The following is a 23,021-nucleotide window of genomic DNA, read 5'->3' on the forward strand; positions in this document are numbered from 1 at the left end:
GAGGAAACTGTTAGGTAGATTAGTAGCTGGCTGACTGACCGAACCCCTTTTGTTGCAGACAGGGTCATGTCCTGGCCAGTTGTGCTCAAAAGCATTGCCACAGAATCAGTAATCAAACATGATTCAGACTTCTGGATTATTTAAAACTGTCTTCTTATTGGCTACTCCCTGCTGTTCAGCTCAGGCCTCAGTAAAATGACATAGCATTTGGGGGTAAAGATGCAACCCAGTAACCCAAAACTGGAGGCCAAGATGGAGAAGATCTCCACAGCCACCATGTATTTGCCCTTGGTGCTCAAGTAGGTTGGAACAAAGGAGAGCCACACACTGCAAAAGACCAACATGCTGAAAGTGATGAATTTGGCTTCATTGAAACTGTCCGGCAACTTTCTAGCTAGGAAAGCCACCATGAAGCTGACTGGCCAGTGCTGTTCTGCTCAAAAGCATTGCCACAGCATCAGTAATCAATTCACCACTGCCATAATTGTGTCCTCACAATTTCTCCCAAAGGAGATCTTTGGGGTTGCTCCAAATCTTTTTTATTGTTTACTTGTTAATTCTTTAATTATTTGTTTACTTGTTGATTCTTTAATTTCTAGGGACATGAGTATCCCAGATTTCTAATTACATACACGTAATTAAAATAGCAATAACAAACACCTAGAATTAATAGCATGATTCAGACTTCTGGATTATTTAAAACTGTCTCCTTATTAGCTGCTCTCTGCTGTTCAGCTCAGGCCTCAGTAAAATAACATAGCATTTGGGGATAAAGATGCAGCCCAGTAACCCACAACTGGAGGCCAAGATGGAGAAGATCTCCACAGCCACCATGTATTTGCCCTTGGTGCTCAAGTAGGTTGGAACAAAGGAGAGCCACACACTGCAAAAGACCAACATGCTGAAGGTGATGAATTTGGCTTCATTGAAACTGTCAGGCAACTTTCTAGCTAGGAAAGCCACCGTGAAGCTCACAATGGCCAGCCAACCCATGAATCCCAGGACACAATAAAACATAAGAGTGGAGCCTTCATTACATTCTAGTATTATTTCTTCAGTCATTGAGTGCATGTCAACATCTGGGAAAGGAGGAGAGGTTGCCAGCCATATGCTGCAGATTGTGGCTTGAATAAGGGAGCAGGAAAGCACAATTGGGGTGCCCAGTGGCTTCCCTACCCACTTCCTCATTCGGGACCCTGGCTTGGTGGCCATGAAAGCTAGAACCACAATGGCAGTTTTGGCCAATATGCAAGAAATTGCCACTGAGAAGATCAAGCCAAAAGCAGTTTGTCGAAGGAGGCAGGTCATTTCCTCAGGCTGGCCAATGAAGAGCAGAGCACAAAGGAAGGAGAGCAGGAGGAAAAGGAGGAGAATATAAGTTAGGTTGCGGTTGTTGGCTTTAACTATGGGAGTATCTCTGTGCTTTGTGAATATTAGAAGCACCAAAGCTGTGATGCAGGAAAAGAAGAGGGCAAACGTGGCCAAACTGATCCCCAACGGTTCTCCAAAAGACAAGAATGTTTTGTCTTTGGGGAGGCAGCCATTCTGTTCATTGTTTGCATATTGATCTCCAGGGCATTCTAAACAGCCGTCCATGTCTATAAAAGAAAATGGAAGAAACAAATCTTATTTTTAAAAAAGTTATTCTGTCCCCAGATTGTCACAATGCATCTAAGAGATGCCAGAATATATATCTGCTACTTCCATACTTTTTTCCCACTAGAGAAAGGAGCTTCTGATACACAGGTAAAATTAAAGCATGTGATGCATTCCTTACCCTCCTTGTTTGAGATCTTCCCTTCTGGACACGGAAGGCAATCATAGCAGCAGAATGGCTTTCCTTCCTTCTTGTTTTTTCTATAACCTACATGACAATTCTCATTACACAGAGAAGTGGGTTGTGCCTGTTCATAAATGAAAGAAGGAAATCGTTTGGGACTTATCTTCAAATAGTAAAAATGACAGGTAAGCAATACCTTGCTATAGGTTTTTTGTTTTATCTAAAAATGATCTTAAATCCAGTGCTAATGGTAGCATGGAAACGTCTACCATTACTCCAGTACCTTTGCCTTTATGAACACCATATTAGTAAGTATTTGAACTTCTTCAGAGATTAGCATGCCAATATCTTATCAAATTAGAAAATGTTCAGGTGAAAGCTTATTGGGTCATAATCTCATGAATATAGAAATTGCTCGAGTGTTTTTGACTTACAGTTGCAATATAAATTATTGAAATTCTACCCTGTGCAGGTAGTCTAACCACTGTTCCTTTAACTTGGAACTTTAAACCATGCTTCCAATGGTTTCTCTGCCAACATTCAGTGCATTTGCTTTCTTTTTGTATACTTGTATCTTTTTTGAGAGGGGCGATGATCTCCTGTCTTACCTTCTTGGACCATTCTACTGACTTAGAAATATGGCTAACATACAGCAACATTTGACATTCAGCAAACCCCTTGCGATTTCAGGTATTTCATGTGTTAGATAGAGCTAGAAATAAGATAGCTTTCCTTTTATCAGTGCTGAAGCCTGATATTTCCTTCACAGATCAAGTCTGATAATTCTGCCAATTGATGATTCAATGTGTTGCAATGAGACAGTTTTGAGACACTGAGCAAAAAACTAGAGAAAACCTGAACAGATTCTTACCTGGTTGAACCAGTTGGGCCACATGATACCATCATCATGAATGGTTAACCTCTTTTCTGGGGGAGCTTGTGAGTCCATTGTTCCAACTTTGACTCTCTGAAATGACTGATTTGGGAATGTGACCCAATTTATTATATCAAATCCAGCTACTAATTCCCCATTTTGGTCAAAGGAAACTTCCTCCCCAACACTATTATTAAATGAAACACTTCCCAGAAAGTGGTGGAGCTAAGTTTGAAGAGGAAAAAGGCAATTAATGAAGATGCCAAAAATAATTAAATATTAGTAATATTTGTACAAATAGAGTGCTTATCTTTAACATTTAAGAGCTATAGTTTGTGGTCCATTTAAAAGTTGTGTTTCTTTTAAAGTTAGTGTTTTTCTTTCTCTGTTCTTAATGAGTCTCTTCTTCAAAAATGGATGGAGCTAAAAAGGAAAAAGGAATTAATGAGCAGTGTAACTCACCACAAACACCTCCCTTGTTCCCTTGGAATGGCAATGGTGCCTCCCTGAGAGGAGAGAGAACTGAGTTCCAGGGAGTTCCGGCTGAAAAAAGACCTGTAGTAATGTTCATTGTGAAGGTAAGATGTGGTTCTTTTGAGAATTACAGTTAGTCTTAGCCTAAATTTCATAGACTTTCACAAAAATATTAGACAGGACGTTCCTTCAGATAGGTGGATAAGCTGTGTAGATAAGCTGCTCATCACTTTCCAGGGATTCAGGGCTGCCTTTGTACAAATTGTGATAGCTTGTTATCCTGTACCTAGCCATCTATAGCCATATTTTGCTATTCCAAGGACAACTGAACCCACTATAAAGTGATGTCAGAATTTAATCCATTATGTTATCCTAACCATTAAGAGGATAGCCACTTCCTCCCTGAGAGGAAAGAGGAATGAGTTTCCCTTACTGAAGAGGTATTCAAGAAAAGTGCCCCCTTTGGCTGAGCTCCAGAGTTGACTACAGACATCTGTATTAACTGGAAGACAACATTACCTGCCAGGGCTGTTGATCTGTAAGTTCCCATCTTGCTCCACCTGCCATTGCTCTGCAGTTTAATTTGGTGGACTGCATGGTGTGCAAAGCATGTGCCAAAATATAGATTGCATTGTAGATGCTGTAGCTGTGGGCTGTCATGCTCGTTTCAAAAACGGACCCAGGAAGGCTCTCAATATTCTCCTCCCCAGTACAGAATTTGTCATCTTTCTTCTCTGAAGAAGAGTCAGGAAAACCACAATTAAATGCCTCTTCCCAGAAAACCCTGAGAAAACGATCTTCTTTTTCCAAGGGAGGCTTTCTCATCTGAATAAATTTCTGGAATCCTGGAAGATCCTTAGAGTGAACTGCAAAGGATAGAGCCCCATGGAGGAATGTGATGTCCCAACCTCTTTGAAAGGGAAATGAGGTGAAGTCCATCTGGGCTATCATAATCCAGATTTTTCTATTTCCTTGTATTGGCACATCATTCATTTCTGCAAGCCTGGGTAGTGTTCTCATTCCCATAATTGTATGAATTTCACCATGTACAACCACAGCATTGGCAGTACTTCCCACAATAATGTTCAATGTTTTCGAACCTTGTTCCACCATTTCATCAAACTTACTAGAAGAGGTATCCTTAGGGAAACTGCCTATAAAATCAAAGCAGATACCCTTCTGGGCAAACATGGGGAGAATATTTTCTACAAATCTCTCTCCAGTGTCATCATGGAGTTTAAAAAGCACACCAATCCACACCCAACGAAAATGCAGCAGTAACTGGAGGAGCCCCTCGTATTGCTGAGTCCCATCTGGGAATATCCAGTGGGTGAAAAGAGCTTGAACGTCATTAGTCGTCACAGGAGAAGAGCCATAGATGAGCTAAAGAGGGTCATTAATAAAATCAAGGGAGGAAAGATGATAACAAATGCTGATATCAAAACACCAATTAGACTCAAAACCAGATTTCAATCTCTATTTAATTGGTATATATTAACCAGGGGGATTTAGCTTTTTGTTTATTTCTGTTAATTTAGAATTTGCGGTTTGGGGAAATACTTGGATATTAATGTCTTTACATCAAGTAGAACAATTATGCAGTTATGTTTGTGGCAGAATTTGCTGCCCTTCATATCTAAAGGAGGATAAAGGAAAGAACAGGTAAATAAATGCTTGTTCACAGAAAACCCTGATAAAGCTTTCCCCCCGCTCCCAATGTAAGTTTTCTCATTAGAATGCATTCTGGAATCCTAAATGATTCCTTGAGTTAACTGCAAAGGATAGAAAAACATGGAGGAAAACTATTTCCCACCACCTTTGCATGGGAAATTATATGAAATCCACCTGGACTGTTCTAATTTCAAACTTTTGCCTTGGTTTGTTTTGGTGCATCATCTGTTTCTGCAATATTGGGCACCCTTCTCATCACCATAATGCTGTGACTTTCAACATTCACAATCACTTGGTGTGCTTCCCAAAACAACTATGGTCATTTTGGATCCATTCTGCACAATGTCTTGGAATTCACCAGAAAAACAATGTTAGTTTATGGACTTTTTCTATAAAATCAGACACAGGAACATTTTTTTGTACAAATAGCCCTAAACTGTCACCCATCAGATAAACCACATCCATGTGAAATTTAACTGTTGCTGAGCTCCAGGTGAGAACATTTGGTGGATAAAGCCAGCTTGGATGTTCTCATTCATTACAGGGGAAGACCCATACATGAGCCAAATATGATATTTCTAAAAAGCGAGAGGAACATTTATACCATAAGGTGATATGAAACATCCCTTAAATGCAAATCCAGATTTCAGATTTAATTTCATCAACATTCATTAATCTGAAGGTGTAACAGACAGCAGAGCCAGACCAGAGCCTGGGAATGCAGTGCCTCGGAATTCCATCAGAGGGCTGGTGCATCCCTCTGATTGGCTACCAAGACAGCCAGTAAGAAAGAGGGTGGAGCCAGCAGTTAGAGAGGGAAGAGAGGGATCAGACGGTTTATTGGAGAGAGAAGACTTGGTTCTGAGCTGTGCGTAACATCCACCCTGAGGAAAATGTCTATAGCTAGAGAATGGAGCCTCTGGGCTTAGATAGCATGACACTGTGTAGAGTATTGTAAGAGTTTTCAACAAGAGTTAAGTGGAGAGCTGAGTTTGTTCAAGGAGAAGTAGAATTGTGGGGATACCAGGTGCACCAACTCCTAGGGGCCGAGGAAGTTTCGTCCCCACCAATGTATTTTCTGAGGGGGCTAAGCCCCTTCAATATTCAAGGGGCATTCAGTTCCTCATGGCATCACACGCATGATGTCAATGTGTCATATGACATCACGCACATGAAGTCATGATGTCATGCTGCACTGCACATGGGCCCCCTCAATCCTTGTAAGAAGATGGCACCTCTGCAGGATCCCGTCTCCTTGGGTCTCCTTCCAGTCAGGAGGGGAGAGATCTTCTAGAAAGAGAAGTGATCCCCTGGGGCTGTTGTGCTGTTTGGAGAACCTCAGGAGTGGGAGTGATAGAAGGTGGGGAAACTGACAGAAAGCACTACCTTGTATAAGAACCAAAGTCTGAAACTGTAACACCTAATTAGGTATAGGAAACTGAAGTAATGAAACTGAAAATGAGCTGATAGTTTACCAGTTGTAACATCAAGCTGAAAATAAGCAACTGCCATTTTAAATAAGCTGTACGTTCACTACCTTCTTTTGAAGCCCGTAACATCCACTAAATTGAATATTAATAAGTTAACCGTTTCCTGAAAGAACTTTATCTCCTGATACATCTTTTGTCTTACCAACTTTATTCTGCAAAATATTTTTTTTCTAATTTTTCAACTTCTGCGTGAAGTTGACCTTTACCATGGTGGTTATAGAGTTTTACTGAGGGGGATCTGCTTCAGAAGGATTCCAATATCACTTATTTCTGTTGATTTGGAATGTTAAAGTTATATTGGGAAATATATAAGTGAATTTTCAGCAGGCATAGCAAACACACAGTTGTGTTACCTCAGGCAGCAGACGTTTTGTTACAGTCCTGCACAGGAGTAAAGTGTCCAATGAGGAATTCTTCCACCTGAGTTTTTAAGGAGGTGTAGAACTGAAGCAGACATATTTCCCACAACCTGCATTTTTGGTTGATAAATACCAGCCTATACCCACTATTTGCCATTCCCTTGATATTTTATTCCGCAAGATGTTGAATCACAAAAACATTCAATTACCAGCATGCAACCCAATGAGTCTTAGTCATAGAATAGAATCATAGAATCATAGAGTTGGAAGAGATCACAAGGGCCATCGAGTCCAACCCCCTGCCAAGCAGGAAACACCATCAGAGCACTCCTGACATATGGTTGTCAAGCCTCTGCTTAAAGACCTCCAAAGTAGGAGACTCCACCACACTCCTTGGCAGCAAATTCCACTGTCAAACAGCTCTTACTGTCAGGAAGTTCTTCCTAATGTTTAGGTGGAATCTTCTTTCTTGTAGTTTGGATCCATTGCTCCGTGTCCGCTTCTCTGGAGCAGCAGAAAACAACCTTTCTCCCTCCTCTATGTGACATCCTTTTATATATTTGAACATGGCTATCATATCACCCCTTAACCTCCTCTTCTCCAGGCTAAACATGCCCAGCTCCCTTAGCCGTTCCTCATAAGGCATCGTTTCCAGGCCTTTGACCATTTTGGTTGCCCAACTGTAAACAACTGTAAATGGCTTTATTGATGATCCATGTTCCATGCAAACCTCTTACCCTTGGCATCTTGTACATAGACAGGATGGTTGACATGTGGAGACATAAATCAGAGTTTGGCCCCCCAATGACCGCCTTTGGAGTCTCCTGAACATCACACTTGTAGTTGGGGAGGAGTCTTTCTTGGCTAGAGAGAAGGTCCATGGAGGCTTGATAGGTCCAGCTTGGACTGAAATGGCTGTTATAGATGTGGAAACCCAGAGAGATATTGGGCAAGATTTTGGGATCTTCATTTATCTCTTTTACAGCAAATGCCAAAGCCAGGATATGCTGGTAGAGTGGTGTTACTGGCCTGTATGGAGAGCGACATAGTGCATAACAATTCACCTTCACAAAAATGTATTCCCACAGTGAAAGAAAGTGTGTAGATATATTGAAACACAACCTTGGATGTTTTGCTACCCTGAACATCTAACTCCTGCCATGTTAAAGGCGGCCTGGCCCTGATTGCTACTGGTTCTGTTCTACAGAGGAGGAAGAGAAAGTCTGGTTACCAAAAGCTTATAATAAAATCACCTCTAAGTCTGAATGAATTAGCACGTTGCTTGGATTAAAGTCAAATAAGAAATAAGAAATCCTTAGCTCACCATGGTAAATGAGCAGAAAGCCTTAACAAAGTGAATGGGGATGTTACTTTTTATGCTGCCTTGCAAACTTTTTTAAAAAATTGAACACTCGTATAAGCCTACCGTATAAGAAGAAACATGTTATCACACACTGCAGTAGTGAGTTTGAGATATGAGATCTGCCGCCATGTCTCATAAACACCAGAACAATGCGGAAACGAAAGGGTAGTAGTAATTATCATAGACTCATGGCCAATACTGTGAAAACATTTTGGGAAGTATTTCTGTATCTCAGGCTCATAACATCAGTACTTTCTATATTAATACCATAAATATATATATATCATTAGAATGATAATATAATGCAGAATATAATGCAACAGTGTTGAATTATCCTTATTCTATCAAAGGTTATAGCCCTACACTGACTTGCTGGATCATCACCTTGTCATGTTGAGTGGGCTTGCATGTTCCTATGAGCAAAGCCTGGTGAGCAAAGCCATTGGGAGTCTCGTACTCCCAGCAGGGTCAGCCAAGGCAGTAAGGTCAAAAGGAAGGAGCTAGACAAAGAATGATCCAAGGAAACCAAGGCACAAAATGAACACTCAAGCCCTTCAAGACCCTATTAAGTGGGATTGCTATCAATGTATCTCTTTATTAGCTGTGGACGGCAAAATTCTTGCAGGGATTTTAGCAAACCATCTCATAACAATGTCCTAGGCTACCCTTCCTGAATCCCAAAATGTTTTTAATGTTCTAGGGGGACAGTGGACATGATTTTCACTGCTTGACAGCTTCAAGAAAAAATGCAGAGAGCAAAACTAACCCCTGTATATGGCGTTTATTGACCTGACTAAGGCCTTTAACACTGTAAATTGTAATGCCGTGTGAACTGTCCTTCTGAAAATTGACTGGCCAGTTTAATTTTTGAACATCATTCAGCTCCTCCATGATAATTTGACAGCAACAACTGCAGATAACCATGGCTCTCAAAGTGAACCATTCACAGTGGGGTCAGTTGTTAAACAGGGTTGTGTTATCTCCCCAGCTCTATTAATTATTTTCATTGCCATGATCCTACACTTTGTCAAAGGGAAACTCCCCAACGAGTAGAAATCATATATCAAACAGATGGAAAGTTCTTTAATCTGAGTAGGCTGAAAGCAAAGAGTATGGTTACCATAACTTCCATCATAGAGCTTCAATATCCTGATGACAACATAGTGTGTGCACACTTACAGGATGACCTGTAAACAATGCTAAATTTCTTCACAGAAGCTTACAAAAAGCTTGGCTTATCACTCCAAAAATTTTTACACATCACTTGGGAAGACAGGCGAACTAATGCCAGTGTACTAGAAGAAGCAAAGATCACTGGTGTCGAAGCAATGATTCTTCAACATCAACTTCATTGGATGGGTCGTGTTGCCTGATTATCATCTTCCAAAGCAACTACTCTATTCCAAACTTGAAAATGGAAAGCATCATGCTGGTGGTCAACAAAAGAGGTTCGAAGACTCTCTCAAGGCAAATAAAAAAAAAAAGTAGTATAAACACAGACAATTGAGAAATACCGGCCTGTGAGTGCTCAGATTGGAAAACAGCCTTTACCAAATGTGCCGTGGACTTTGAAGACACTCGAACTCAGGACGAAAGGGAGAAACGTGCTAAAAGGAAGGCATGTTTGGCAAACTCTCACTATGATCAATTCACACCCAGAAACCTATGCCCCCACTGTGGAAGAACGTGTGGATTCAGAATTGGCCTCCATAGTCACTTACGAACCCACTGTTAAGACCATCTTTATGGAAGGCAATCTTACTCAGCTACGAGTGATCGCCAAAGGAAGCAAATAGCCAAATAAAAAAAAGTTACGCACAGAAAACCATAATAAAGGGTATTTCATAATTTTCACCATTCCTGTTAGTGTCGATACTTTTTACTGTAATTGCAGTCCTACAATGGCATCCCATGGAGTAAACCAAATATTTTAATTCACCAGGTGTTTTAATGAGAAACCAAGATTGTATGTTTCTAAAAATTGTGCTGTAATTCCTTGGTTGCTTCTGACTAAAAAGTTTATTTAATCAGCTCCACAGATTTTCTGTGGGATTCAGGTCAGGACTATTTAACACAGTTTGTGACATTATATTCTGCATTAGATTAACTTTCTAATGATCTACTTTTGAAGTTCATTCTAATGTTCTTATAAGCCGTCAAACCTTAGAAATACAGCTTTTCCAAAGTTTTCCACAATTTTGACCATTAGTGTAATGAGCATCACCTTCATCATATATATATGTACATCATAACAAATACAGAAATTACAGGTATATGATATGGTTTTTAAATACACACACACACTTCCTTACAGAATGTCATCGAAGAGTTCAGGTGTAGGAGGTTCATCGAAAGCTATGCTTGAAGTTATATAGATTTGAGACATAATACCAGCAATAACAAGATCTCCATACTGGAAATATTTGTGAAGAATAGGAAGAGGGTCACGGATGGAACATGGAGCAACAGCAGCCTTGCACTCATCTGCAGGAAGCAGCACTGACGCCAACATCATGGAAAGTACCATCTTGCACAGAGCATGGTAGGAGCAAGAGGAATTTTTTAGGCGACAATTCATCTCTTTGCACATTGTCATCTGAGTGATACTGAGCAGCAAAGTCTCACCGGGATGGTTACGAAAGCTAGATTTTTGCAGGAAATAGAATCAGTGACCAGTCTGACAGAGTTGCTCTGAACATCACAGGAGATATTACTAGTATCTCCCAGTCTTGATTCGTAGTTTTCATGCAGCTACTGGAACACCCCAGAGAGTCAATGGAATAATCGTGATTTCTTTGATAATTGCAGGAGACTTAATCAGCCTCTCAGTGATTTGGGGGTGGGGAGCATGTTTATCACATCACAGCCAAAGTCTCAGCTGGTCCCCTTAGTAGGGAGAGCAATAAGAGTTTATGGAGAGTCAAAATAAAAGAGAAAACTACTTAATAAGAAAATACATAGTAAAAGAATAACTGCTTTTCAGCTTTCCATTACACTAACTAACACCATATGGACAGACCATAATTTTCAGTTGAGAGCCAGTGTGATATAATGGTTAGAGTGTTGGACTAGGACACGGGAGATCTGGGTTCAAATCCCCACTTAGCCATGAAGCTCACTGGGTGACCTTGGGAAGATCACAGCCTCTTAGCCTAACCTACCTCAGAGCGTTGTTGTGAGGATGAAATGGGAGGAGGAGAACCATGGTATATAAATGTAATAAATAGATAAATATACAGTAATCAAGTTTCGATGATTTAGAAATCTGTGAATGCAGTGATTTAGAATCTTTCTCTATGAGCTTTAAAATGCTTAAAACACTACTATAACAATCAATTCTGTCCAAGTTACAGTGGAACCTCTGGTTATGTAACATCCTCCTTGCAAACACTTCGGGTTACAAGCTCCGCTATCCCAGAAGAAGGTCCCCTGGTAGGGAATTTTCCCAGGATGTGAGCGGAAGTCGCGTGCTGGCGGTGCATGCGCAGCGGGAGGCCCCATTAGTGAAAGCGTGCCTCAGGTTAACAACGGTTTCTAGATAAGAACGGACCTCCGGAACAAATTAAATTAGTAACTGGAGGTGCCACTGTATGTCCATAGGGAGGATGCTATAGTATTCTTCATATCATGAATATTCTTAATTCTACTTTCTTGTGCTAAAAATTGTAGGTTGTGACACATGTGGGCCATAGGTGACATGGCAGCATACCTCTCCATCATCCAAGATCACAGAGATGTCAGAGAACCCATTTTCCCCACAACTCAGCAAACATGGTGCTCTGCAAGCCCCTGCAACCAGCTGGTCTTTGGGGCCTCACAGTGCTGCATATGGAGCTATGCAAGGAACCCAAGAGCTGCTTGTTGGGGTTTCCATAGCTTCATGAACACAAATTGCAAGCCTGATCTATGAACTATAATCAGCAGCACTTGTAAAGCATTTTGCACAGAGTGCAAAAGAATGCTATAGTATTCTTTGTATCATGAATATTCTTAATTCTACTATTCTAAAGATTGTCGGCTGTGGTTTTTTAACTAAATCAACCTCCACCAACTTTTGAGGCCTAAAACCAGGAATAGGCAAACTCAGCCCTCCAGATGTTTTGGGACTACAACTCCCATTATCCCAGTGGTCAGGGATGATGGGAGTAATAGTCCCAAAACATCTGGAGGGCTGAGTTTGCCTGTGCCTGGCTAAAGCTTTATTGTAAACAACATGGTTGACCTTGTGATCTTATGGGGCACTTGATCTGAGAGGTGACCTGGATCTCCCACATCCCCTGTGGGCCATAGGTGACATGGGGGTGGGGCAGCATACCTCTCCATCATCCGAGATCACAGAGATGTCAGAGAACCCATTTTCCCCACATGAATGATCAGCTGGTCCTTGGGCCTGAAACTCAGCAAACATGGTGTTCTGCAAGCTCCTGCAGTCAGCTGATCTTTGGGGCCTCACAGTGCTGCATATGGAACTATGCAAGGAACCCAAGAGCTGCTTGTTGGGGTTTCCGTGGCTTCATGAACACAGTTTTGCAAGCCTGAACTATCAGAACATCATCAGCACTTGTAAAACACTTTGCACGGGGTTTTGTAGGTTCTCCTGACAGCTGAAATGTTCTTCAGTCCAGCCACTCTGTATCTGTCCCAAATGGAGAAGAAAAACTCAGAGAATCTGGGTCTCATTTGTAGGCAGATGAGGACCAGTGGGTAACAAATGTCATTCAATTGTTTTGAAGCCCCACTTGGAAATGTGACAACCTCACATTGTGAAGCCAGATGGATGTGTACAGACATGTGTATCCAGAGGTGGATGATGACGGAAAGGATTAAAAATGCCACCTCTTAATTGTCCAAAATGTTCTACCATGTTATACAGGCTTTTGCAGCTACATTGTGAGATCAGCAGCCTTTCTTGATGTACATATAAATAAATACAATATAGCTTTTACCTAAATATATAAAGTATAGCCTTGGCAGAAGTTACGTGTTTCACACTGATGATGTCTCCCCATGAAGGGATATACCTTTAGCACCCGACAAATGGAAGATCAGTGTATTGGCAAGATAACAAAGTGACAGAACAACTTCATGGAGTTAAAAATTGGTCTCAGATTTATTGGTTACAGATGTAGGTTGGAGGCTATTTCTAGGAATGAAAAGGATGAAAGAGCTGAAAAATAAAAGGAATGACTTTGTCTGGTTTTCTTCCAATTAATGCCAGCAAACAATGCAAACATTGCCGTATTTTTCGCCCTATAGGTCGCACCGGCCCATAGGACGCACCTATTTTTGGGGGGGGGGGGGAATCAAGGGGGAAAAATTGATTTCCCCCCAGGTTTGCGCAGCCATCCCCAAGCTAGAAGAGGGAGACGGAGTGCTCCGTCTCCCTCTTCTGCCTTCAGGGACAGCTTGGCCCGCTATCCTGTGAGCTTGTGGGGCTGGCGGGGGGAGAAGCAGGCTTGCTTCTCCCACCCCCAGCCTCCAGATCAGGTCGGGGAATAGCGGGATGGCGACACTCCGCCATCCCCCTGTCCCCCGAGCTTGTGGGGCTGGCGGGGGGGGGGGGGAGAAGCAAGCTTGCTTCTCCCCCTGCCAGCCTCCCGATCAGGTCGGGGAATAGCGGGGTGGCGGCGCTCCACCATCCCCCTATCCCCCGAGCTTGTGGGGCTGGCGGGGGGAGAAGCAGGCTTGCTTCTCCCCCCGCCAGCCTCCCGATCAGGTCGGGGAATAGCGGGGTGGCGGCGCTCCGCCATCCCCCTATCCCCCGAGCTTGTGGGGCTGGCGGGGGGAGAAGCAGGCTTGCTTCTCCCCCCGCCAGCCTCCCGATCAGGTCGGGGAATAGCGGGGTGGCGGCGCTCCACCATCCCCCTATCCCCCGAGCTTGTGGGGCTGCAGGCTGCTGCCCGCAAGCCTTGCGAGCCCGCGGGACATCCCGCCGGGCTTGCAAGACTTGGGATAGCTTCCTGAAGCCTGGAGAGCGAGGGGGGTCGGTGCGCACGGACCCCTCTCGCTCTCCAGGCTTCAGCGAAAGCCTGCATTCGCCCCATAGGACGCACCCAGATTTCCCCTTCATTTTTGAAGGGGGAAAAGTGCGTCCTCTAGGGCGAAAAATACGGTAAAAGCATCAACACAAGTTGATTCCTATTTGCTCCTCAGAATTAAGTGGTCTTTGCTGTTCAAGTCGGGCCTCAGAAGAATGATGTACAATTTGGGGGAAAAGATACAACCCAGCAAACCTGCGCTGGAGGCCAAGATGCAAAAGACCTCCACAGCCACCATCTGCTTTCCTTTGGTGCTCAGATAAGAGGGAACAAAGGACAGCCAAACGCTGCAGAACACCAACATGCTGAAGGTGATGAACTTGGCTTCGTTGAAACTGTCCGGCAACCTCTTGGCCAGGAAAGCCATAGTGAAGCTGACCATGGCCAGGAATCCCAGATAACCCAGGACAGAATAAAACATCGCGACAGAACCTTCGTTGCATTCCACAATGATTTCCTCCATCAGAGAGTTCATGTCCACATCTGGGAATGGAGGAGCCGTACAGAGCCAAGCAGCACAAATGCTGGTTTGAACGGAGCAGCAAGCAAGAAGCACAGAGTTTTTGAGAGATTTCCCCACCCATTTCCTCATCCTGGATCCTGGTTTGGTGGCCATGAAAGCCAGAACCACCGTGATGGTTTTGGCCAAGACACAAGACACAGCAATGGAGAAGATGATGCCAAAAGCAGCTTGTCGTAAAGAGCAGCTCACTGGGTGAGGCTGGCCAATGAAGAGCAAGGAGCAGAGGAAGCAGAGCAAGAGGGAAATGAGCAGAGTGTGGGTGAGGTCCCGGTTGTTGGCTTTGACAATGGGAGTGTCCCCATTCCTAGAGAAGACGCCAAGTATCAAAGCTGTGACCAGAGAAAAGACCAGGGCTAAGAAAGCTAAAACGAACCCTAAAGGTTCTGCGTAGGAAAGAAAATGTTGGCGTTTGGGGATGCACTGATCTCTGTCCTTGTTTGGAAACTGATCATCTTGGCATTGGAAACAATAATCCACATCTGAAAAAATCAAATGAGTAATATATGAGTTCCAACAAATGTTGCATTAATTATTTGTTAATTTGCTAATTAATTAATTAATTAATTAATTAATTAATTTGGTAAGTGGATATTAACAACTGTTTGTACAATCTCCTACCATTATGCATAATCCGCAATAGGCTCTACATTTTGATGGGCGTAAAATGCATGGATTGTTCATCTACTCTGTCCTTCATCTCAAATGAGTGATCAGAAATATTGGCTTTGGTTAACATTAGCTAGAGATGGTCACAATTCTTTGTGGTACAATGTGCAAAATAGTAATACCAGCTTCACTGGGGAAAGTTGAAATAGGTATTAGGAAGCATTATACAAAATAACAGATGATGTTTCTTACCCGTCTGATTCGAAATCATCCCATGTGGACACAAAACACAATCATAGCAACAAAATGGCAACCCCTCCTTCTTTTTCCTGCTGTAGCCTGGCTGGCAGCGATCATTACACAAGGCAATGGGCAGCACCTAGCCATAAAAAGAGGAGAAAATGTAGCTCTCTTGTGCCTTGTGAACAACACAATTTTAACCAAAAAGAGATCAGTTGGCTGATTAACATTATCCAACAGATCTCTTTTTAACATTGGGTCTCTGGACCGTAATAAAGATTGATGATGATGATTAACATTATTTCAGAAAGGTGTGTTGTACAAATAAACAAACTGTAATGTAAATATTGTGAGTGAATGAGAAGGGATATTGAATTTTTAATCTTCATAAAGATGGATAATGGAGAGAGGACAGGGAAGACAACAGACTTTGAAATACAGGGAGTTGACAAAGAAGGTAAAATAGGAAGCACCACAAGATATTAAATCTTCTTTCAAAACAAATGGGTAACTTAGCCTCCCCTTATCTTCTGAGATGTAAATCTCACTTGAGTCAGTATAATTTACTCCTACAATACCACATTTTAAAAAATCCAATGGTCCCACCTGATTAAATGATCTGTGCCATGTGATGGCTCCCTCATCCATGCTGAAGTCTACGTTTTGTGAATCTTGTGGAACTATCTTTCCTACTTTCACTCGGGAGAAGGTTTGGTTTGGAAAAGTAACCCAGTTAATAATATCAAATCCACCTGCTAATTCTCCTTTCTCATCAAAGGACACTAAGTCACCAGCACTGTTGTTGAAGGAGATACTCCTCAAGAACGAGTGCAGCTAGGCAGAAGAAAACAAAGGCAAAGTTTGAAAAAGGAGAGCTTTTATGGATTATAGTAAGAAGGAGTATCCATCAATATATTTCACACAATAGAAAGTAGTCCAAAACTGTGCAGTCTACAACATTTGAAACACATTAGTATTTCTAGTAAGTACAGCTGGCCTGCCACTTGCGTGAGGGTTCAGCTCTGGGGTCCGTGTGCAAAGGCAAAATGGTACCATGGCAGGAAGCCCTTGAACTGCCCCTCCTGCCAGCTGGGTGGGCAGGGAGAGAGGGAAAACAAAATGGAGAGCAGCTCATGGTGGGTTTTCCCTGATCTCCTTTTTTGTTTTGTTTTGTTTATATCCTTTTCCCCATCCAAGAGATGCATTCACATCTTGACAGCCCATGTTCCTAGAGAGGCAGGGAAAGGGTACAGAGTGCCATAGCTCCTTCAACTGTTCCTGCAAATGGAAGTACAGGTCCTATCTTGATTGTGGCTCCTTCAGCTTGAAGGAAAGGGAAAACAGTTAAGGATTGAAAAGAATGTGGGAATAGTTGTAGAGGAAAAGTAAAATCTGTAAGAGGTTGTGTGTGTAAATTATGTCTCTGCGTTTGTGTGTATTCATTCTATGGACTCTGTGTCATCGCCCATTAGATTAGCCCCAAGCAAAGGTTTATTCTGAATAGGAAATCTCACCTGCCAAGGTTGCAGTTTTGGAGGATCGAGCCCACCTCTGCCTGCCATCATTCTGCGTTTTGACCTGGATGAGTGCATCTGATGTAAAGTATGTGCAATGGCATAAACCGCATTATAGATACTGTAACTTTGGCCAGTCATGGTCATTTCAAAAATATGCCCAGGAAGGCTCTCCAGACTCTCATGGCCAGTGCAGGTCCTTGCGTTTTCCTTGTGCCCATTAGAAGCAGAAAATAAACAGTTGAATGCCTGTTGCCAAAAAGCCTGGAGGAACCCATCTCCATTTGGAGAGTTGGGGTTCAGGGTCTGAAGGAATTCTTTAAATCCCTGGACTTTCTCTGTGTGAATTGCAAAAGACAAGGCACCATCAAAGAGTTGTATATCATTATACCTTTGCATTGTTTCTGAAGAGAAAGCCCACTGGGCTGTCAAAATCCACACGGTGCCTGTAGACTTCTCTGCAACATCTTCAGCTACTGAATAGAAATATTGCACCCATTTCACAACTGCAATGGTCTGAGGTTCTGCACACAGAACCAATATGTTGACTTCTGAGGCCATCAGGAATGAGTACTTGGCCCGAATGCGTTCCAAGAACCTAAAAGGATCTAGACCCTGAGATAAGGCTGGCAGTTTTTCATTGAAAGCTGAACAGACTCCATGCTGCGAAAGCATTGGCACTAAGCTTTGCATAAAGGTCTCTCCATTTTCATCATCGGATGCCACAATTCCTACCCATGTCCACTGGAAATGTAGAAGTAGCATGACAATCCCTTCATATTGATATTTCTCATTGGGCACCGTTCGGTAGAATGTCTGGGGCTGCAACTCTGGGCTTCTCACTGGAGCTAATACACAGTAAGCAATCTGGAGGAAGAAATCAATCCCACAAGAATTGGAGAGTTAGAGCAAATGGTTATTTTTCATCCCAAGTATCTGCTTGAAGAGAAAAACTCATGAGAATTTCTTGACTCCTTTATGGATGCATGTTGATTTCACAAGAACATTACGCATATCACCAGCAGCTGTTGGTGGGGAGGAGAAGAAGGGTTTCTCTGACCTCTTGCAGCTGGCCTTGTGCAGCTTCCTGGGAGCAGGAGGAAGACTCCTGATGCTGCATTTGTGCTGTTCCAACGTCCCTGCTGCTTCCCAGTGACACATGGGAGACAATGTCAGGCAAGCAGTAAAGCCCCTTTGCTCCCACCACTATCTCGTAGCTCCCCCAGATGCTTTTGTATCAGTTTTTTTTAAATTTCACTTTATCATAAGAATGAACAAAGCAAAAGACAGTATTGAGAACCCAGAAGATAATTATTGAATCAGAGGCAGAAAAGCTTCACAGCCCCTACACTTACTATACCTGTGGAATCTTGTAGATGCCTAAGATAGTAGCCATGTGGAGGGAGATGTCAGAATCAAGTCCCCCAATAACAGCTATCTTTTGTTCTTTCTTGTCACATTTGAAGTTTGGGACAATTCTTTCTGTGATGGATAGAAGTTTCAAGGTGTTCTGATAAGTCATCCTTGCATTTACATAGCTATCATAGACGTGAAACCCAAAGCTCATATTTGGTAGGATATTAGGGTGCTTGTTTATTTCTTTGACAGCAAACTCCAGGGAGAGGGTAGTCTGGTAGTACTTCAGTATTTCTCTAATAAAAGAGTTATACTTTGTGTCAGAGGTATTCTATTCTATTCACTGGTAACTTTCTGGCTTTCTCTGGCATATCCCAAAAGATTAAATAAAACAAAAAAACAAAAAAACAGACAAGCAAACCATATATGCATTAATCTCTTATCTGCAGGTGTACCACTGGTGCCTAAAATTATGGGTCCTCACAGGTGGCTAACCAAACAGCCATTCCTCCTGTGCTAATGTTGCAAAGGAGGACTTGGTTGCCACATCCTTCTCTTAACTCCTTATTTTCTTTGAGCAACCAACAGACACTCACTGGATGAGAAGTTGCCAAGTCAGAAATTTTGACTGGGGCCTCTCAGATAGTTAGAGTTTGGTGTAGGTGGTGTGGGTTCTACATCAGGTGGAACAGAATATATTCTTTCTTAGTAACTGAGTTTCCATCTTTCCCTCCTTCAGATAAGATTGGGGCTGTACCAAAAATACTGTAGCCAATGTTAGTCATACTCTGAGAAGGCCTATTATGATTTATAGATCAGACTAATTTAGGTGTATTAATTTCAGTGGGTCTACTCTGCAAAGAAGCCAGATAGATACTACTTTGTTTTGCAAAAACAAGTTTGTAACTGCTCTTTTTATTATCCAATATGGTTTACATTGTATAGCAGAGAATATAATCCAAAATCTATGATATTCATGTTTCACACCATCTGTGACTGTCAGATTAAGTGATTCAGATTGTGAATGTGAGGGTCAAGCTTTACTGCAAAGGAAAACCAAATGTTAATGGTGTGAAAGGAAACAAAGAGGGAGGATGAGGATGAAGTTGGGAGAAGGCAGTGAGAGCCATGGGATCAGGTGATGAGAAAGCAGAACAGACAGAAGATAGAAACCTCAAGAAGCGGAATCAAGCAATGAAGAAGACAAGATCACAATATAAAGAGAAGAAAATATATATTTAACATCCCTACTGGGGGAGAAATCATGTGGAAACGTGTTCTGAGCATGCCATTGTATGTTTGGTGTAATTGTAGCATACATGAGCTCACCAAGTGTACACTATGAAGGATAGGGGTGTTTTTTACTTACAAAAGTTCATCTGTAAGCTTTGTGTTTGGGCGCTCATGGAAATCCATTTCTTCAAATACAAAGCCAAAATAAGAAACAATCCCTCCAATGATTAGGTCCCCTCTCTGATAATTCTGGAATGGAAGCTGGAAAGGCTCCATCATGGTGCATCTAGCAGAGTGTTCCTTGCTCTCAGTTGGAGGCAACTGCAGCCACATTAAGAGCAGAATCTGCAGCAGAAATGTTCCTACCATCTTGGGGCCAACAGGGATGTTGAAAGTCACATTTTTCTCTAATCCACCATAAACTGCATTACAGGAATTCTCATTGAATGACTCTGGATTATTTTGATAAAGGGAAAATGCCAATGATCTGATTCATGAAAACCTGCATGTTCAGAATTTCTCATTGGGGCTCTGAATGACACAGGATTTATTTTATATGCACTTTCACAATCTGACATTGATTGTGTTTATGGCCTGAAAAAGTGTACAGGGGATTAGGGAAGATGAATGATAAATCCCAGCAATTTGAGATAATTACTAGTTCCAAAGTTATCTCCTTAGAGCATTGAGCTCTGTGGCTTCTAGTAAGATCAAAATAATGATGCATATTTGTTATTGAGTAGTTCTCTTGTTATTGAGTAGTGTCACAGGCAAGCAAGCAGTCCAGCTGCAAACTCTTGATCTGAAGGGAACTTCCTAGTTTCCCCAAAACTCTTCCTCAATCACACCTGCACCATTTCAGCCAAGTGTACATGTGTCACCAATGAAGACATGATTTTCAGGATTTTGTACCACAGGTGTGTTTCCTTGTATACCAGTTAAGGGGAGAAAAGAAATACGTAAAATAATGCAGGATCCAGTTGCAGGTGCAATAAAGAGTATGACATTTCCTTACAGAAAAGTCTAGCGTAGTGCTGTGGACATATTGTATCTTTATTTCAGTAAGGCTTTGGACAAAGTCATCCGTCCCCCCGTCCCCCATTATATTCTTGTGAGTGGAATGAGGAAACTATTAGGTGGATTTGTAGATGGTTGACGGATGGATGCCATTTTGTTGCAATCCAGGTAATGTGCCAAGACAGTTGTGCTCAAAGACATTGCCACAGAATTAGTACTGATCCTCATCAGTGGCAGTGATGGAAATAATTAAGCAATTCACCACTGTCCTAATTGTGTCTTCACAGTTTCTCCCAAAGGAATTCTTGGAGCTGCTCCAGATCTTTTTTATCGTTTACCCCCAGATTTCTAAGGACATACATGTAAATAAAATAGCAATAACAGACACCAAAAATTACAAACATGATTCAGACTTCAGGATTATTTAAAACTGTCTTCTTATTAGCTGCTCCCTGCTGTTCAGCTCAGGCCTCAGTAAAATAACATAGCATTTGGGGATAAAGATGCAGCCCAGTAACCCACAACTGGAGGCCAAGATGGAGAAGATCTCCACAGCCACCATGTATTTGCCTTTGGTGCTCAAGTAGGTTGGAACAAAGGAGAGCCACACACTGCAAAAGACCAACATGCTGAAGGTGATGAATTTGGCTTCATTGAAACTGTCAGGCAACTTTCTAGCTAGGAAAGCCACCGTGAAACTGACTATGGCCAGCCAACCCATGAATCCCAGGACACAATAAAACATGACGGTGGAACCTTCATTACATTCTAGTATTATTTCTTCAGTCATTGAGTCCATGTCAACATCTGGGAAAGGAGGAGAAGTTGCCAGCCACACAGTACAAATTGTCACTTGCATAAGGGAGCAGGAAAAAACAATTGGGGTGCCCAGTGGCTTCCCTACCCACTTCCTCATTCGGGACCCTGGCTTGGTGGCCATGAAAGCTAGAACCACAATGGCGGTTTTGGCCAATATGCAAGAAATTGCCACTGAGAAGATCAAGCAAAAAGCAGTTTGTCGAAGGAGGCAGGTGACTTCCTCAGGCTGGCCAATGAAGAGCAGAGCACAAAGGAAGGAGAGCAGGAGGAAAAGGAGGAGAATATAAGTTAGGTTGCGGTTGTTGGCTTTAACTATGGGAGTATCTCTGTGCTTTGTGAATATTTGAAGCACCAAAGCTGTGATGAAGGAAAAGAAGAGGGCAAACGTGGCCAAACTGATCCCCAACGGTTCTCCATAAGACAAGAAAGTTTTGTCTTTGGGGAGGCAGCCATTCTGTTCATTGTTTGCATATTGATCTCCAGGGCATTCTAAACAGTCGTCCATGTTTGAAAATGAAAAAGGAAACCTTATTATTAAAAGAAGTCTTCAGTCCCCAAATGGCACAATGCATCTAAGAGATGCCAGAATATATAACGGCTACTTCCATACTGTTTTCCCACAAAAGAAAGGAGCTTCTGATGTACAGATTAAAAAAAAAGACAGGGGTGTGTGTGTGTGTGTGTGTGTGTGTGTGTGTGTGTGTGTGTGTGTTACATTCCTTACCCTCCTTGTTTGAGATCTTCCCTTTTGGACACGAAAGGCAATCATAGCAGCAGAATGGCTTTCCTTCCTTCTTGTTCTTTCTATAACCTACATGACAATTCTCATTACACAGAGAAGTGGGTTGTGCCTGTTCATAAATGAAAGAAGGAAATAGTTTAGAACTTATCTTCAAATAGTAAAAATGGCTAGAGGTTTTTTGTTTTATCTGAATATGATCTTAAATTCAGAGCTAATGGTAGCATTGGAACTTCTACCATTACTCCAGTACATTTGCCTTTATGAAAACCATATTGGTAAGTATTTGAACTTCTTCAGAGATTAGCATGGCAGTATCTTATTAAATTAGAAAATGTTCAGGGAAAAGCTTATTGGATCACTATCTCATGAATACAGAAATCACTGAATTGTTTTTGACGTATAGTTGGAATAGAAATTATTGAAATTCTGCCCTGTGCAGGTAGTCTAACCACTGTTTCTTTAACTTGGAACTTGCGAACTATGCTTCCAATGGTTTCTCTGCCAACATTCAGTGCCTTTGCTTTCTTTTTGTATACTTGTATCCTTGCGTGTGAAGGGCAATAATCCCTTCTCTTACCTTCTTGGACCATTCTCCTGACTTAGAAATATGGCTAACATACAACAAAATTTGACACTCAGGAAACCCCTTGCGAGTTCAAGTACTTCATTTGTTCCAGCTCTAGCACACCTGAAGACCTTGACTAGTTGCATCCAGGTGTGCATCAGGTGAGACAACACCTGTTGTATTTGTGCTGTTGTGATGGATTCTATTCAGGGGGTGAATAATAGTGAGACTGAAGAAGACAGTTGAAGTTGCATTTTCTGTTGAATTTGGGGATCCACTTGAGGCATCCATTTAGTGGAGCTATTTCAATAGCTTTTGCAAGCAATTGAAATTCTGTAAATTTTGATAATAAACCTG

At 42.0% G+C, this 23,021-nt stretch overlaps 2 protein-coding genes across 2 annotated transcripts; both read right to left on the minus strand.

The window, feature by feature from the left end:
- Positions 1 to 696: 696 nt before the first annotated feature.
- Positions 697 to 2,808, minus strand: LOC308575572 (vomeronasal type-2 receptor 26-like; the record flags this gene model as incomplete). The annotated part of the gene is made up of 3 exons (XM_081174324.1): positions 2,652 to 2,808; positions 1,778 to 1,904; positions 697 to 1,598 (listed from the first exon to the last, which is right to left on the minus strand). The coding sequence occupies exons 1-3, from the start codon at positions 2,727 to 2,729 to the stop codon at positions 697 to 699; spliced, it is 1,107 nt and encodes a 368-aa protein (XP_081030450.1). The 5' UTR covers positions 2,730 to 2,808.
- Positions 2,809 to 20,962: 18,154 nt separating this feature from the next.
- LOC308575573 (vomeronasal type-2 receptor 26-like) lies at positions 20,963 to 22,190 on the minus strand (the record flags this gene model as incomplete). The annotated part of the gene is made up of 2 exons (XM_081174325.1): positions 20,963 to 21,864; positions 22,082 to 22,190. Coding segments are annotated over 2 exons (1,011 nt in total), but the record flags the coding sequence as incomplete, so codon positions are not given.
- Between the last annotated feature and the right edge of the window lie 831 nt (positions 22,191 to 23,021).

The sequence above is a fragment of the Podarcis bocagei genome (genome assembly GCF_964188305.1).
Source record: "Podarcis bocagei genome assembly, chromosome: 16".
NCBI lineage: Eukaryota > Metazoa > Chordata > Lepidosauria > Squamata > Lacertidae > Podarcis > Podarcis bocagei.